This window comes from Hirundo rustica, chromosome Z, assembly GCF_015227805.2.
Source record: "Hirundo rustica isolate bHirRus1 chromosome Z, bHirRus1.pri.v3, whole genome shotgun sequence".
NCBI lineage: Eukaryota > Metazoa > Chordata > Aves > Passeriformes > Hirundinidae > Hirundo > Hirundo rustica.
In genome coordinates, this window is record NC_053488.1 from 5,646,105 (window position 1) to 5,659,120 (window position 13,016).

The 13,016-nt window shown below is 35.1% G+C and overlaps 1 protein-coding gene across 4 annotated transcripts in view; it reads left to right on the forward strand.

Moving 5' to 3' along the window:
• The window catches only part of POLK (DNA polymerase kappa), a 41,831-nt gene extending 29,656 nt beyond the window's left edge, over positions 1–12,175 (forward strand). For all 4 annotated transcript variants that reach the window (XM_040090835.2, XM_040090836.2, XM_058424172.1 and 1 more), the window contains 8 exons: positions 1,638–1,762; positions 1,946–2,112; positions 4,123–4,155; positions 5,901–5,997; positions 7,238–7,409; positions 8,246–9,205; positions 10,289–10,340; positions 10,490–12,175. In XM_040090835.2, coding sequence (XP_039946769.1) covers positions 1,638–1,762; positions 1,946–2,112; positions 4,123–4,155; positions 5,901–5,997; positions 7,238–7,409; positions 8,246–9,205; positions 10,289–10,340; positions 10,490–10,574 — 1,691 coding nt within the window. In that variant the 3' untranslated portion in view covers positions 10,575–12,175. The remainder of the gene's footprint in view (positions 1–1,637; positions 1,763–1,945; positions 2,113–4,122; positions 4,156–5,900; positions 5,998–7,237; positions 7,410–8,245; positions 9,206–10,288; positions 10,341–10,489) is intronic.
• Positions 12,176–13,016: the final 841 nt, after the last annotated feature.

The window sequence follows — 13,016 nt, forward strand, 5'->3', positions numbered from 1 at the left end:
ATGTCTTCTACTTTCATCTCAGAGGTCATTAATTAAGAATTTAGCCTTGCCACAGCTATTCTTCTGCTACAACAAAAACATGCTGTTTTTGAAGGTCTGCAAAGATTGTGACTTCCAGTTATTTCAAGAGATGCCATGACTATCCAAGCCACTATTGTTTCTTTGCTTTCTCACTCTTTTTTTAATCATGGAAACAGTTGCATCATTGTTTTGCTTCTTTCTTCATGAAATAAGAGCAAGCAGTGAGGAAGAATGACCAGAGCACTTGAGCTAATCATAGCACAGGTGGTTATTCTAGCGTGTTGTGTAAGCTGTTTTTGTCAGACAGTGGGTCTTAGTGAAATCTGAAACTGATTTCTAAACTGCTTTTAGTTTGAATAGCAGATCCCTGCTGTCAGGTGTTTTTAACTGTTTCACACTGTTCCTTGCTTAAAACAATATCAAAATTAATTAAAATGATAGTCCTAGAGAAGCAAATATATGCTGAAATTAATGAACACTTTAATAGCTTTTTAATGTTTACCGATCAAGTTGTATGTCTTGATTTCAGACAACCCACGTTTAAGTCTCAGCTATTTTTATTGACTAAAACCAATGTGTGTCTCTAGCCACCTAGTTTGGATGCCACCCACACTGCTTTATGAACCAGGTCAGCGAGGCATCAGGCAATGGTGAGCTTTATGAAGCAGCTGCAGAAGGTCAGGGAAGTGTGGAATGTAAGCAGAGGTGCATAAACAGCTAGTAAGAAAAAGCAGGATGAAACCCCCTCCCACGTATGTTATCTCATGAGTGATAGCGAAATAACAGTTTTGTTTACTGAAGCTTTGTCTTCTTAAGGATAAGTTAGTGTGTAGGAAACAGGCATAGCTTTCCTAAGTGCAAACAGCCCAAAAATTAAAAATCATTAGAAGAGTAACTGAAAAAATACTGACAATCAATAATAAATAGAGTTATTTCTACCATCTTGAATAATGCATTGTATAATACATTGTATCAGTGAGCAAATGAAAATTTAGACCTCTAGGGCTGTCGGACAAAGTTATTCTTTCTTTTGCTAAATAAATTCCAGAATTAATATGTAAAAACAGTTACTTTGATAGAAGAGAGCCATCCCTCCTAATTTCTCGTGTCTGTGAAATATATATAAATTTATAAATTACTACATTCCAGTGGTAGCCCGCAAAATAATAAAATTCGTTGAATTTTGTCAAAAAAGTCTTTTTGCTGAAATACAGGGAAGAAAGGTCTCCTTTTTACTAAGACTTCATTGTAACTACCATTGTAAGCATCAAAATGTTGACTCGTGTAACTGATGTTATTTTTAAGGACTTGGTATTTAACCCTTCTTGACTTAGTAGTGCTTGCTATGTTAACGTGACTGTCTTAAAATAGAAAGTACTCTTTATTTAAGTTATATTTTATGTATTACATGTATTTATGTTCTTTCATGATGGTCGCAAAATTTCTTTGCAGAATTGTATCAAATCTGGTTACCAGTAATCATAATTCTTTTCCTTATTTTGGTCTTTGTCAAGTGTACAGACTACTCTTTGGCTTTTAAATATTGAAATTAAATGCTGAAATAAAACTTTGTCATACTTCTTTTTTAATTAATGTATTTTTTCTTTGTTTTTAAGGAATAGCGCCAAATACAATGTTAGCAAAAATGTGTAGTGATCGTAATAAACCTAATGGCCAATACAGAATTGCTCCTGAGAGACTAGCAGTGCTAGAATTCCTAAAAGATTTGCCCATTAGAAAGGTAAGAGACACAATGGCATCTACTGTTCTGTCATGTAATGTTTTTATGTTCTAGAAGCAAGATTTCTACTGGAAAGGCAGAGTTTTCTAGGTAATCTTCCATGTTGTGTTTGATTCAAATTATTCTTGGTAATGCATCTACAAACGGAAATTTTCCAATATGACGTTACATCCTCTTTTCTAGGTGCCAGGTATTGGAAAAGTAACAGAGAAGATGTTAAAAGCCCTTGGAATTGTGACTTGCTCAGAACTTTACCAGCAGAGGGCACTACTTTCTCTTCTTTTTTCAGAAATATCTTGGCGTAATTTCTTGGATATTTCCCTTGGTTTGGGTTCAACACATTTGGAAAAGTAAGCCATGGGGTTTTTTTCCTTCTGTGTTAACATTTTCTGAATGTCTTCTTGGGTATCTTACATACTGAACATGTTCTTTAATAGGCAAATATTATGGAAATATGCTTGTTTAATATATTTTTTAAAATGTCTGATGCCTGTTATTGCTATACTTGTGTCTAAGATACAGTAGCCAAACATAAAAAACCAAAGGTTAATACAGCTATGTCTAAATATGAAATCCAAAAAGTCTTGTCAGGGAAGTTGTACCTAAGTGTATGTCAATAAATCAAGGTAGGATAACCTTATAATTATCAAAATAGCTGAGCATAACTGAGATGTCCTAAGCAGAGTTGTACACTCCCTTTTCTTCAAAAACAATACGCATTCATTGTTTTTTATAATTATTGGATTATAGTGAAAATCGCAAAGGTATTTGATCTTCTCTGGCAAATTGTCAGGGAAGTTTCTGTGTCTCTTACCAGGATTACATACTTATACTATCAACATGTGAATTTGGTGAAATAGGACTGAAGATTATGATATCCTTCTTAATATATGTTCTTTTAAGTTCACTGTACTTTAATGGCTTTTAGCTTCCTTTTTAGGATGGGAGAAGTCAATCTTAGCAGTGTGTATAGCTTTTCAACAATATTTGTCTTTTCTAAGCCTGTCCTGGAGACAAACATGTTCTTTAAAAAAATCCAAACCAGCATTTTACTGTTTGTATAACTAAGAGCTTTAATTAAATGTTGATTCCTTTTTAAAAATTATTCCTTTCTAAAGTACTGAAGTTCTATTTTAAAATAGCTCAAAAATGGTTTGCTTTTATTAGATGTTCCAGAGTGTCTTATTCACTTCTGAAAGACCTCTTCTGTCTTATATCTGTAATTTCTCTGACAGTAATCTTCCCTTTTTTCCTTTTGATTATGAAATAATATATGTAGGTAACAGTTTGAAGCCCAGTAATGTGCTAGCACAAATTTTTGTGTTGGTTTTTTTTTTTTTCTACTGAGAGTATAAAAATATTTTCAAAAATATGCAGTAGGACTGACTTGGTGAAGGTGACTTGATAAAAGATAAAACAGTTTTGTTTTCAAAATATTTTTTCTATTAATATATAAACAGATCTTGGATAGTTGTTTAATAATTGGTGCGGTCTTTCTTCTTATTCACCCTAGTTAGGTGTTTTACAGCCTGGGATATCTCCCAGTATATTTTGAAAAAAAGGAGCATTTCAAAGGTCAGGGGTTTAAATGTCTAAGAATTTAAATTTTTTTTGTCAGCACCCACTTTATTTCAGTGATTTTAGTGTAAAGAAAGCAAGCACTTAATATATTAACACCTGGGTCTTCAGTTAGTAGTTTATGGTATAGTTACTGTGTCTGGCTACCTTCTTTTAAGAAAATTTGACAATATCAAATTTATTATTTCAAATACTTACAAACAGAAGAATGACCTGAAATAAAATTGCTCTGACGGATCTCCGTATATCCTTGTTAAAGCATACTCAATTAACACAGAAAAGAAAGAAAGCAACAAACAAAAAAGCTTTAACACATCACTGTTAAGCTGAACAATCATTTAGACTGAAAACAAACTATTTCCTTAGCTCCTCAGATAAAGGAAATATTCAAGTATACATATGCATATGGGATGCTAATAACTGTGCTTCAGTTCTAGCTGAGACAGCATAGGATTTGTAGTTTATTTTCTTTTTAAATGAGGCTCCCCCTGATACAAGAGGTGAGTTTTGAGGGAATTTTTTGTTTGGTTGGGTTTTTTAAACTTTTCTTTTTATAAAAAAAAGACATCTATGACTGATCTGTCTTTACTTAATCTACAGTAATTTTTTTTAAATTCTCCTTTTTGAACTTGCTTAAACTTGATGTACAAGATTTGTAGGAAAAGTTAACATCCAGACTACAGAAAAGACTACTGTTATTTGAGATGATTGGTTGACTCTGAGTTTATTGGAAAGATAACATTTCTATATAAAGAAAGTATATATTTTTTTTCTCTTTAAAGGGATGGAGAAAGAAAAAGTATGAGCACTGAAAGGTATGTTTTCATTAAAATTTACATTAACCACTGGAAGCACTAAATACCAAGTAAAGTATACTTTTATTAGTCATATAATTTCATTGTGTATTTATTTAAAAACCCACATATACAACAAGCTCACTAAATCAGATTCAAGCTTGCATTATTTTTTTGTCCTTGGCTCCAGAACTCCATGGAGGTATTTTTGTCAGTTTGTGTGTTCTCTTGTCACGCAGTTCTGCTAGTGTCTTTAATGCATCAAAGTGATCTTTAAGCCGTAAAATAAGGTGGAAATATATAAGGGCTTGATTTTTTTTTTCTGTTTAAGCTTTATGTCAATATCAGTGTAGTAGCCCAGTCACATGTATTCCCTCGCTAAAATTTTTTTGAGTGTAAAGATCCTTAGGAAGGCAGTCAATTAAAAAAAAATTAATTCTGCTAGGAGAATCTGTAAAGCACTGTAACAATTATTCCTATCATCATGTGTTTTCTTAGAAAAGGTAGGAAGAAAAGATGCTTTGTCCTGTCATTTTGCGACTTAATAGCTGTGAGCAGCTTAGGTAAGCCCAATGCAATTTTGGTACCATCACCACTGAAAAATGTATGGCTTTAGTCCTGTGCTGCCTTGCAATTGGACAGATATTTTAGGCATCTAAATAGTACCTTTTTACTATACTGTGTACCTTTTTTCTTTATTTTTTTTCCTTAAAGGGAACAGTTTTAGGCCAGAAATGTCTACAGACTACAGATCATGAAACTAGTTTATATGGGGGAATAGACAGCCCTGAAGCAGCATTTTATCTGTCCTGTCCTTTCCAAGCCTTGGTCTTTCACACCTTCTCAATCACTCCAGTGTTCTCTGAATAGCATGAGTTACTCCTTGGATAGCGGTGTGGGACCCACAATGAAATACTCTTCTGTTCATTTTGGCAGCGTGCAAACATTCTTAGGGGAATGTGAATCGTAATAGAGGCAGTCTTTCAGTACAATCAGGTAAACCTGACTATAACTTAGAGATGTGAAATCCATTGTAATTTTATTGACCTTACACTTGTGAATATAAAGCTTGACATGAAACAATGTATCTGTGAGACCTTTCCAAATCACATGCTGTCTGTAAGTTTTGTTTTCCCTTTCTCTTAGAACCTTGAATAACGGAAGGTTGCTTTTCCTAAGATGTTAATACTGAAAAGGAAATGTACAACAAAAAGATAACACGAATTTCCCTCCTAAGAAACCCTAGCAAAGGCAGTTGGCAACATTTTTGGCAGAAAGGTGGCTTTTCCTCCTCTGAGGCTAGACATAATTATCCTAGTTGGCATCTTTTTCTTAGCATCTGCATTATTTATTTCTGATACTTGGCTCTGATGTTGACTTCCAGCTCCTGGCTTTCTTCTGATGTTATACAGTGTGTACAAAGGGGATTAAATACAAATAACTAGGCTGGCTCTATGACTTCACTTACTGTTAGTATTCTGTCTTGCAGATACTTAAGCATTAATGAATGACATTAAATTTGAATTATTTACAAATAGTGTATGAAAAATTGAAAGCCAAATTATTTTATTATTTGAAAGGCCTTTCAAACATTTTGCAAACAAAATATTCCTATTAATAATCATTGTTCCTTGAAGTAAGAATTTGAACCTGTACAACATTCTCCTGATTATAGTATTGTTTAACTGTATAAAAAATACTTTTAGATTGCAGACACTGAACATACTATAGGATTCATACTGAAAAAGATCATGTTTTTGTCTTAGAACATTCAGTGAAATAAAAACAGCAGAAGACCAGTACAGTTTGTGTCGAGAGCTCTGCAGAGACCTTGCTCAAGAGTTACAGAAAGAGGGACTTAAGGTATTTATATTATTCAGGTTGCTTACAAAAAGATGCTTTGCATTCCAACATTTCTGTGCAGCTTGAGTATAAATACTTTCAGCAGCATCCTACCATGCAATCTATCTTCAGAAGTCTTCAATTTGCAGATGTTTAGAATGACTTACGGTAGCGTTCTGTTGTTGTGTGGGTGGCTATTTAGCAATACGTGTGGAGTAGAGATTAAATTAAATTTTGAAATGTGAAAAATTAATCAAGTTTCTTGGCATATAAACATTTTATGCTAAAATAAATGTTTGTAAGGGACTAATAAAGCTGGTCGTCTATAAGCCATGCTTTGGTCAATCATGTAATACTAATATATTTAAAACAGTGTTTCTCTCCTGTATACCTACAGGATCCAGCCAGTTTTGTAGTTTGAGAACTTGACATGTGCCAAACTTGCTGACAAGTTATTCACACCATTCAATGGTATTAATAATAGAGACAGTCCCTTTATTCCTTCTCCCCTGATACCTGTTTATTACTTGGAAAGAACAATTCGTATTTTCTTTGAAAATCTTATGGTAAAGCAAGGAATAACATTTAAGACCTAAAAGAGTTGTTGTTCATCTTCTTCAGCCATAGAAGATTGTCTCAGAAGATGTCAGGTTGAAAGGGAGACGATGAGCTAGGAGGACAAAGGGATAAGCTTACAAAAGCACCAGAACAAAGAGAGTGCTAGTTATTTACATTTGGATGGATGTGATAAATCACACAAATGGTTTGGGAGGTCTGCCAGGGAAATATCTGCACCAAACACAAACACTGTGTGTGGCTGTGATAGCGCTGTGCAGGAGGAAGTAAGTTTTCTTGAATAAATCTGTAATGGGGTATCACTTTTGTGTTCTTATTAGTTAGGATATGTGGCACTGAAAATTTCCAGATGGGGAAATAGGGTTTTTTAGATGGAGTAGAAGTTGTGCCTGTTGCCAAAACATGAACTCAGCTGAATGTGCAGTGGTGGCAGATGGTTTGCTGAGAACCTCAGTCAAGTGGCCCAGTTCAGAGAAATCAACTTTGGCAGAAATTTAGGGGCAAGTACAGAATCTTGCAGACAAATTCGTGGGAGTGCTCCTTGCTGTGTCCAGATAAGCATACATGGCTTGGCTATGGCTTAAGGGCCCTTATATAGATGCTACATAATAATTGTTTCTGTGCCATATATGACATACATTTTAAACCTTTTTTTTTTTTTCCCTTCTTTTTTTTTCCCCCCTAGGGTAAAACTGTTACATTAAAGCTTAAGAATGTGAACTTCGAAGTTAAAACAAGAGCTTCAACGGTACTGTCCTCTGTTTCTACTGAGGAGGAAATATTTACTGTTGCTAAAGATTTGTTAGGAACAGAAATTGATAGTGTTGCTCCTCAGCCTCTACGAATAAGACTTATGGGTAAGATATTTCATAATCATTCTTCCTTTTCAGAGTTAGGAAATCTTAAAGTATTTTGAAATAACACACCATACTTTAAAGTAAAACTGGTATAAATGCATTTATCCTTTTTCTATTTCCCTGGTGGTTTTTACAAAGTGAAACAGATCTGTGCTGAGTGAGTAACTTAGGAAGTTTTAATAATGGGTGCTGAATGATGACTTAGGAAGTTTTACTAATTGAGGTTGTACTTGTTTTATGCAACAACAATCACACCATCATGACAGTAGAATCTTGGTTCACATCAGCGCTTAATTTTGCTGCTTTAAAAGAGCTTTTAAATCTGCTTTGCACCACAACAACGGAAGTACTTACTGATCTGAAAGCACAGTGTTCTGCAGGAGGATGTGAACATTTATGACAGCAGTAAACTGTTTTGACCCTAAGATGTGTGTTTCAGGTGCTTATGCATTCTGCTTGAAACTTCTAGTGATGTATAACATTTACTCGTCTAAGATATTAGAAAGTGTTGAAGAAAAATATATTTTAATGGGTAGAGTTCATGCAGAACTGACAGACTGAATTCTGTGTAACTGCATTTATAGCTTTGTGTTATAATGCAATCAATTAAAACTTAGGGTACTAAAATTAATAATATGGTTGGGCTAGTGCTTGGGTCTGATAAAATTGTATTGATGTGATGCATTTGGAGGTAGTCTAGCAGCTTCTTGGGGATAAATTGTGCCTTTGAGCGACTATTGATACTAAGTCCTAATTAACACCTCAAAAGATGTTAATTACGTGTTAGTATCAAGCTTTCATAAAATTGTTACTATAAGTTTGTTTTTCATCATTAGGTGTACGAGTATCAGGATTTCTAACTGAAGAAGAAAAGAAATACCAACAAAAAAGCATTACAAGTTTCTTAAAATCAGGAAAAGAAATTGGTTTCCTTAGGCTTCAGACAGAGAAGTCCAACCAAGAGTATTTAACAAAAAATTCAGAAGCACCTCATAGAGGGAGTTTTTTTGATCAAAAACGAGCAGCAAGACTAAACAGTGAGAATATTTCTCCAAATGAAAGCAGAAGTAAGCAGGTCTTTCATGATGATAGATCATCAGCAAATTTTGTGGAAGAAACAAACAAAGTCACAGATTTACAGAATTCCAATGTTTGTAAGATCTTCACCTGTCCTGTTTGCTTTGAGAAGCAAAGCAGCAATAATTTGGAAGAACTTAACAGACACATTGATGAGTGCCTCAATGGGATGTGTCTTAAAGATACCGTGGAAATATCCAAGAATGACAGATCAAGAGAAAATACACCTAACTTTCTTCCACAATTTGAAAATGAATATGATGATAAATGTCAAAAAAATGAAACAGATCAATTAGCAGGAACAGACCAGTCTGCAAGCATATCTGACAGCTCTACTAAAAATAGCACAGAAAAATTTGGTCATATAATACCTGATAAATCTCCCGGAGAACGACAGCCTAGCAATCTCAGTGACATTGCTAGAAATGTGTGTATGAGGCAGTGTCTCTTCCCCAAAAGAATATCACAAGACAATGAAGATGAATCTGACAAGACTGAACATACAGAAGAAACTAGTTCATCCTGTTTCTTTGAAGCCAAAGGAGATAGTGTTCTTGTTTGTCCGGTTTGTAATTCAGAACAGAAAAACACCAATCTTGTGTCATTTAACAGACATGTGGATGTCTGCTTAAATAAAGGCCTTATCCAGGAGCTGGCAGAAAAAGAGGATTTTCCTAACAAGGCTTATAATATGGAAAACTCAAACAGAGTTTTCTCTGGTAAGTATATGCATTAGTATATATTTGATCATCAAATTGTCTGCTTTTGCAATTAAGATGCTTTGGCAGTGGTACTTTGGGACTTCGAAATTTTTGGGACTTAAAAATTTTTTCTCAACAAGCTCATTTAAGTAAGGCCTATATAGGAGTGAACATTTTTATTTAAAAAATATCAAATTAATTTTCATGACAAACTAGATTTATGAATGTGATGTTAGTCAATGCCCTCCCATTTGCCACAAACATGACACAAGAATTACTGCTCATTTCTGGAAATTGTGTGTTAGTTACACATAACCATATTCATAGAGGTGTTTGTAAGGCCACTGAGATGCAAGTGAAGATCAACGAAAACATCTTCAACCTGGATTGTTTCAGATTCAGTCAACAGAAAAGCTCCATTATGTCATGTGCTGGCAAAAACAGGGAGATGATAACTAGAGCTTAAAGGAAGAAACTTCCAAGTCTGTTTTGTAGCTAATATATCACATAACTGCACCTGTAACATGCCAGAGCAGTATCACTCATGTTTTCTGAAGTAGTTTCTTTTTGACAGAGGTTGTGTGCAGCTAGTAAAGTATCTGCCTAAAGTAGTCCCTAATCTATTTTGGGAACCTTATAAAACGCTATTGTGTTAGAATTTTCAGAATACAATTAAGACTTACAATAAGAGTATTTTGCAAGAAAATTTTCAAAGTGATCTTGCTGTTGTATGTGCAGACAGGCTTTAATTTAAATTGATGACTTCCGTTAGGTGAAGTTTGTTTTTTGACCCCTGCAGGATAAAAAAAAATTAAAAACATAATTTTCAACTACCACTTTGAAAATCAACTATGTTATGCTGAAATATTTTGAAAACTGTTTAAAAGTTCAATTATCCCTTATAATTCAATAACCTAAAGGCCTTTTTGTTTTCTCTTTTAAAAATGGTAATGTAAACAGTATTCAAACTGCAGATAATAAAATGTTATCTGCCTCTTGAGACAGATTAAATTTTTAAAATGTTCCTCCATGTATATAATTTCTGAAGCATTCTTTCTTTATTGAAGTAATTAATTTTGGTTGTTTTCAATTACTTTTAAGGAGGTTTAAGCAAAGGACAGCGATGCACAAATCCATCACAAGGGACCAAAAGGTAAGTGTTTTCTGGAAGTTTGAGTACACAACTCGTCTTAAAATAATGAAGTCTAGAAAAATATTCAGTGTTGTAGATCTTGTTTGGTATGCATTGTGTGTATTTTGACCTCTTACTGTTTTGTTTTTTTCCCCTTTGTTTAACTTTAGGTCTGGACTAACATCTTCACAGTCAGTATCAAAAAAGGCCAAGTCAAGCAATTCCAAACATACAATCAAAATGTTTTTTAAATGACTGTGTAGCAACATGTTCTATGTGAAGCATTTCATAGAGTTTTATGACTGCAGGTTAATTTAGCATTGGTGGTAGACTGGATTCTGGTGCCTGTCGTTTTGGAACCATTACATGTCTGTATAACAAGAACGTGATGTCTGAGACAGAAGAAGAGGAAAATGAAGGTTCCTCTTTCTTTTCCTTTTCTTTTTCTTTTTCTTTTCCTTTTCCTCTTCCTTTCCTTCTTTTTTTCTCACTTGTTTCCAAGAATCAGAATTTGGAGCATTTTGATTTAGCACCCTGGAACACAGGGATCATTAGCTAGGGTGCTCCACTGTGCTTGCTGAATGCCTTCTTCCCACACCTGAACTTCTCTCTTCTCTGTTGATTTTGTTGTAAAAAAAAAATTATGCGATTATTGAGTGATAGCAAAGAACAGTTGAGTCACTTGATTTCAGCTAACAGATGTCTGTCTTAGTAGTGGACACGAAAATGTATTAGTTTTGCAGTTACACAGGATAAGAACAAGAACCTAGAGCACTATCAAGCTTTCGTTGTTGTTACTGAAAATTACTTCAGTAGGAGTTGATTGGCCAGATCTGAAGGACTCATTGTGGTGAGATACACAATGACTTTACCTATTTTAGAAAACGTTAAAAAGTCTGTTGATTGAGAGAAGGATTCCTCCAGGATTCTCAAATCAAATAATTGCTCTTTGATCTTCAGCCTTTCCAAAGAGACTGAAAACTTCTTTACAGTTCAAAGCTGTTACCAGTGAGTAGCACTAAATTAACTCTGAATAAAAGGTTTCATGGTGCAATAATAATTAATTATGTGCAAATATGAGATAATGAACTTTCTTATTGTTTAGCTATCTTTCTCTTTAAAATTATTTTATATTTCTGAATAAAGTGTGTTCTGTGAGTGCATACCTGGAAAGAGGAAGTTAAGTGCAAATATTTAAAATGCTCTGTTTAGATTTTTCCTGTTCACACCAAATTGTTTAAAGACATTTTATTATAATTAAATATTTATAAATTTAAATAATTTATTGTAACAGCATATGTCTTAGAAGTTATACAAACAGTGCCAAGCCCTGTATGAAATGTAAATTGCTTTTTAACTGCTAAGTCTTTTAAAGAAGTGGCTGCTGTAGAAGCATCTCTTTTGTTGTTCACCTGTATGGGGATTTGCTTGCTTTTTAAACCAACAAATGTATACATGGTATGTCTTAGATGCCCAAGCTCAGTTCAGAAAATGCTTTCCTGTTTCCAGAATTACTGGAATGATTACACAATCTCTACCTGCTTATCTGTTTGTTTGTCAGATGCCACTGTACCCACAGCCCTGTCCTTTGAATTCATGTCGGTGTTTCCTTATCTGCTTTGGCCCGAATCAGCTGGACTAGTTCAGACTGTAAATTGATTCAGTCAATTTTTTCTAAACCGGGTCAGTGAGCACTCAGCATGAGCTGTTCTGTTGACAGACACGGGAACTTTCGGTAGGAAAGACATAAAAGCGACTGCGGAAACTAACGCTGCCACTGCTATTTAGAAACGGAACACCTATCCCTTTTCTAGTTTGTATCTCTGATTCAATAAAGTGTAGAATATAACTGTTAATTTGTCATTGTGTGTGTGTCTTTAAAACAACTATTTTTACACGGCAAAAGGTAAGTACTTGAAAAAAATAAATTAGTTGGCTTAGCCTCAACAGTTGCCTTGCCATCTGTTTAAAAAGGAAGTGTCGTAGAGTTGTCCTAGTGTCATGAAAAGGTTGTGGATGTGTCAGCATTAATGTGAAAATAAAACTCATAGTATGATTGTAAATTACTTATTACAATTCCATAGTGGGTTGACCCTGCCTGGATGCCAGGCAGCCACCAAAGCTGTTCTCTCACTCACCTCTGCAGCTGGGCAGGGGAGAGAAAATATAGTGAAGGGTTCATGGGTTGATATAAGGACCAGGAGAGACCACTCATCAAATACCACCATGGGCTAAGCAGGTTCTAATTAGAGATATTAATTAAATGTATCACTGAAAAAAATGAGAGTAGAATAGGAATTAAAATAAGACCTTAAAAACATGTTTCTCGCATCCCTCTCTCCTTCCCACCTCTACCTCCTCCCCCACTGGCACACAGAGACAGGGAATGCTCAGATCCTCACACGCTGTCCCTGCTCACATAGAGCAGTCTCCCCTGCTCCAGCATGTGGAGTCCCTCCCATGGGAGACTTCTTCAGATGGAGTCCATCCCATGGGCAGCAGCTCTCTGTGAACTGCTGCGGGGTGAGTCACTCTTCCATGGGCTGCGCTCCTCCAAGGACAGGCTGCTTGCTCCAGCTGGGCTCCTCTCTCCATGGGTCTGCAGGTCCCTGCTCCAGGGTGGGTTTCCCAAGAGGTCACAGCCTCCTCTCAGACATCCACCTGCTCCAGCGTGGGTCTCCACGGGCTTCAGGTGGA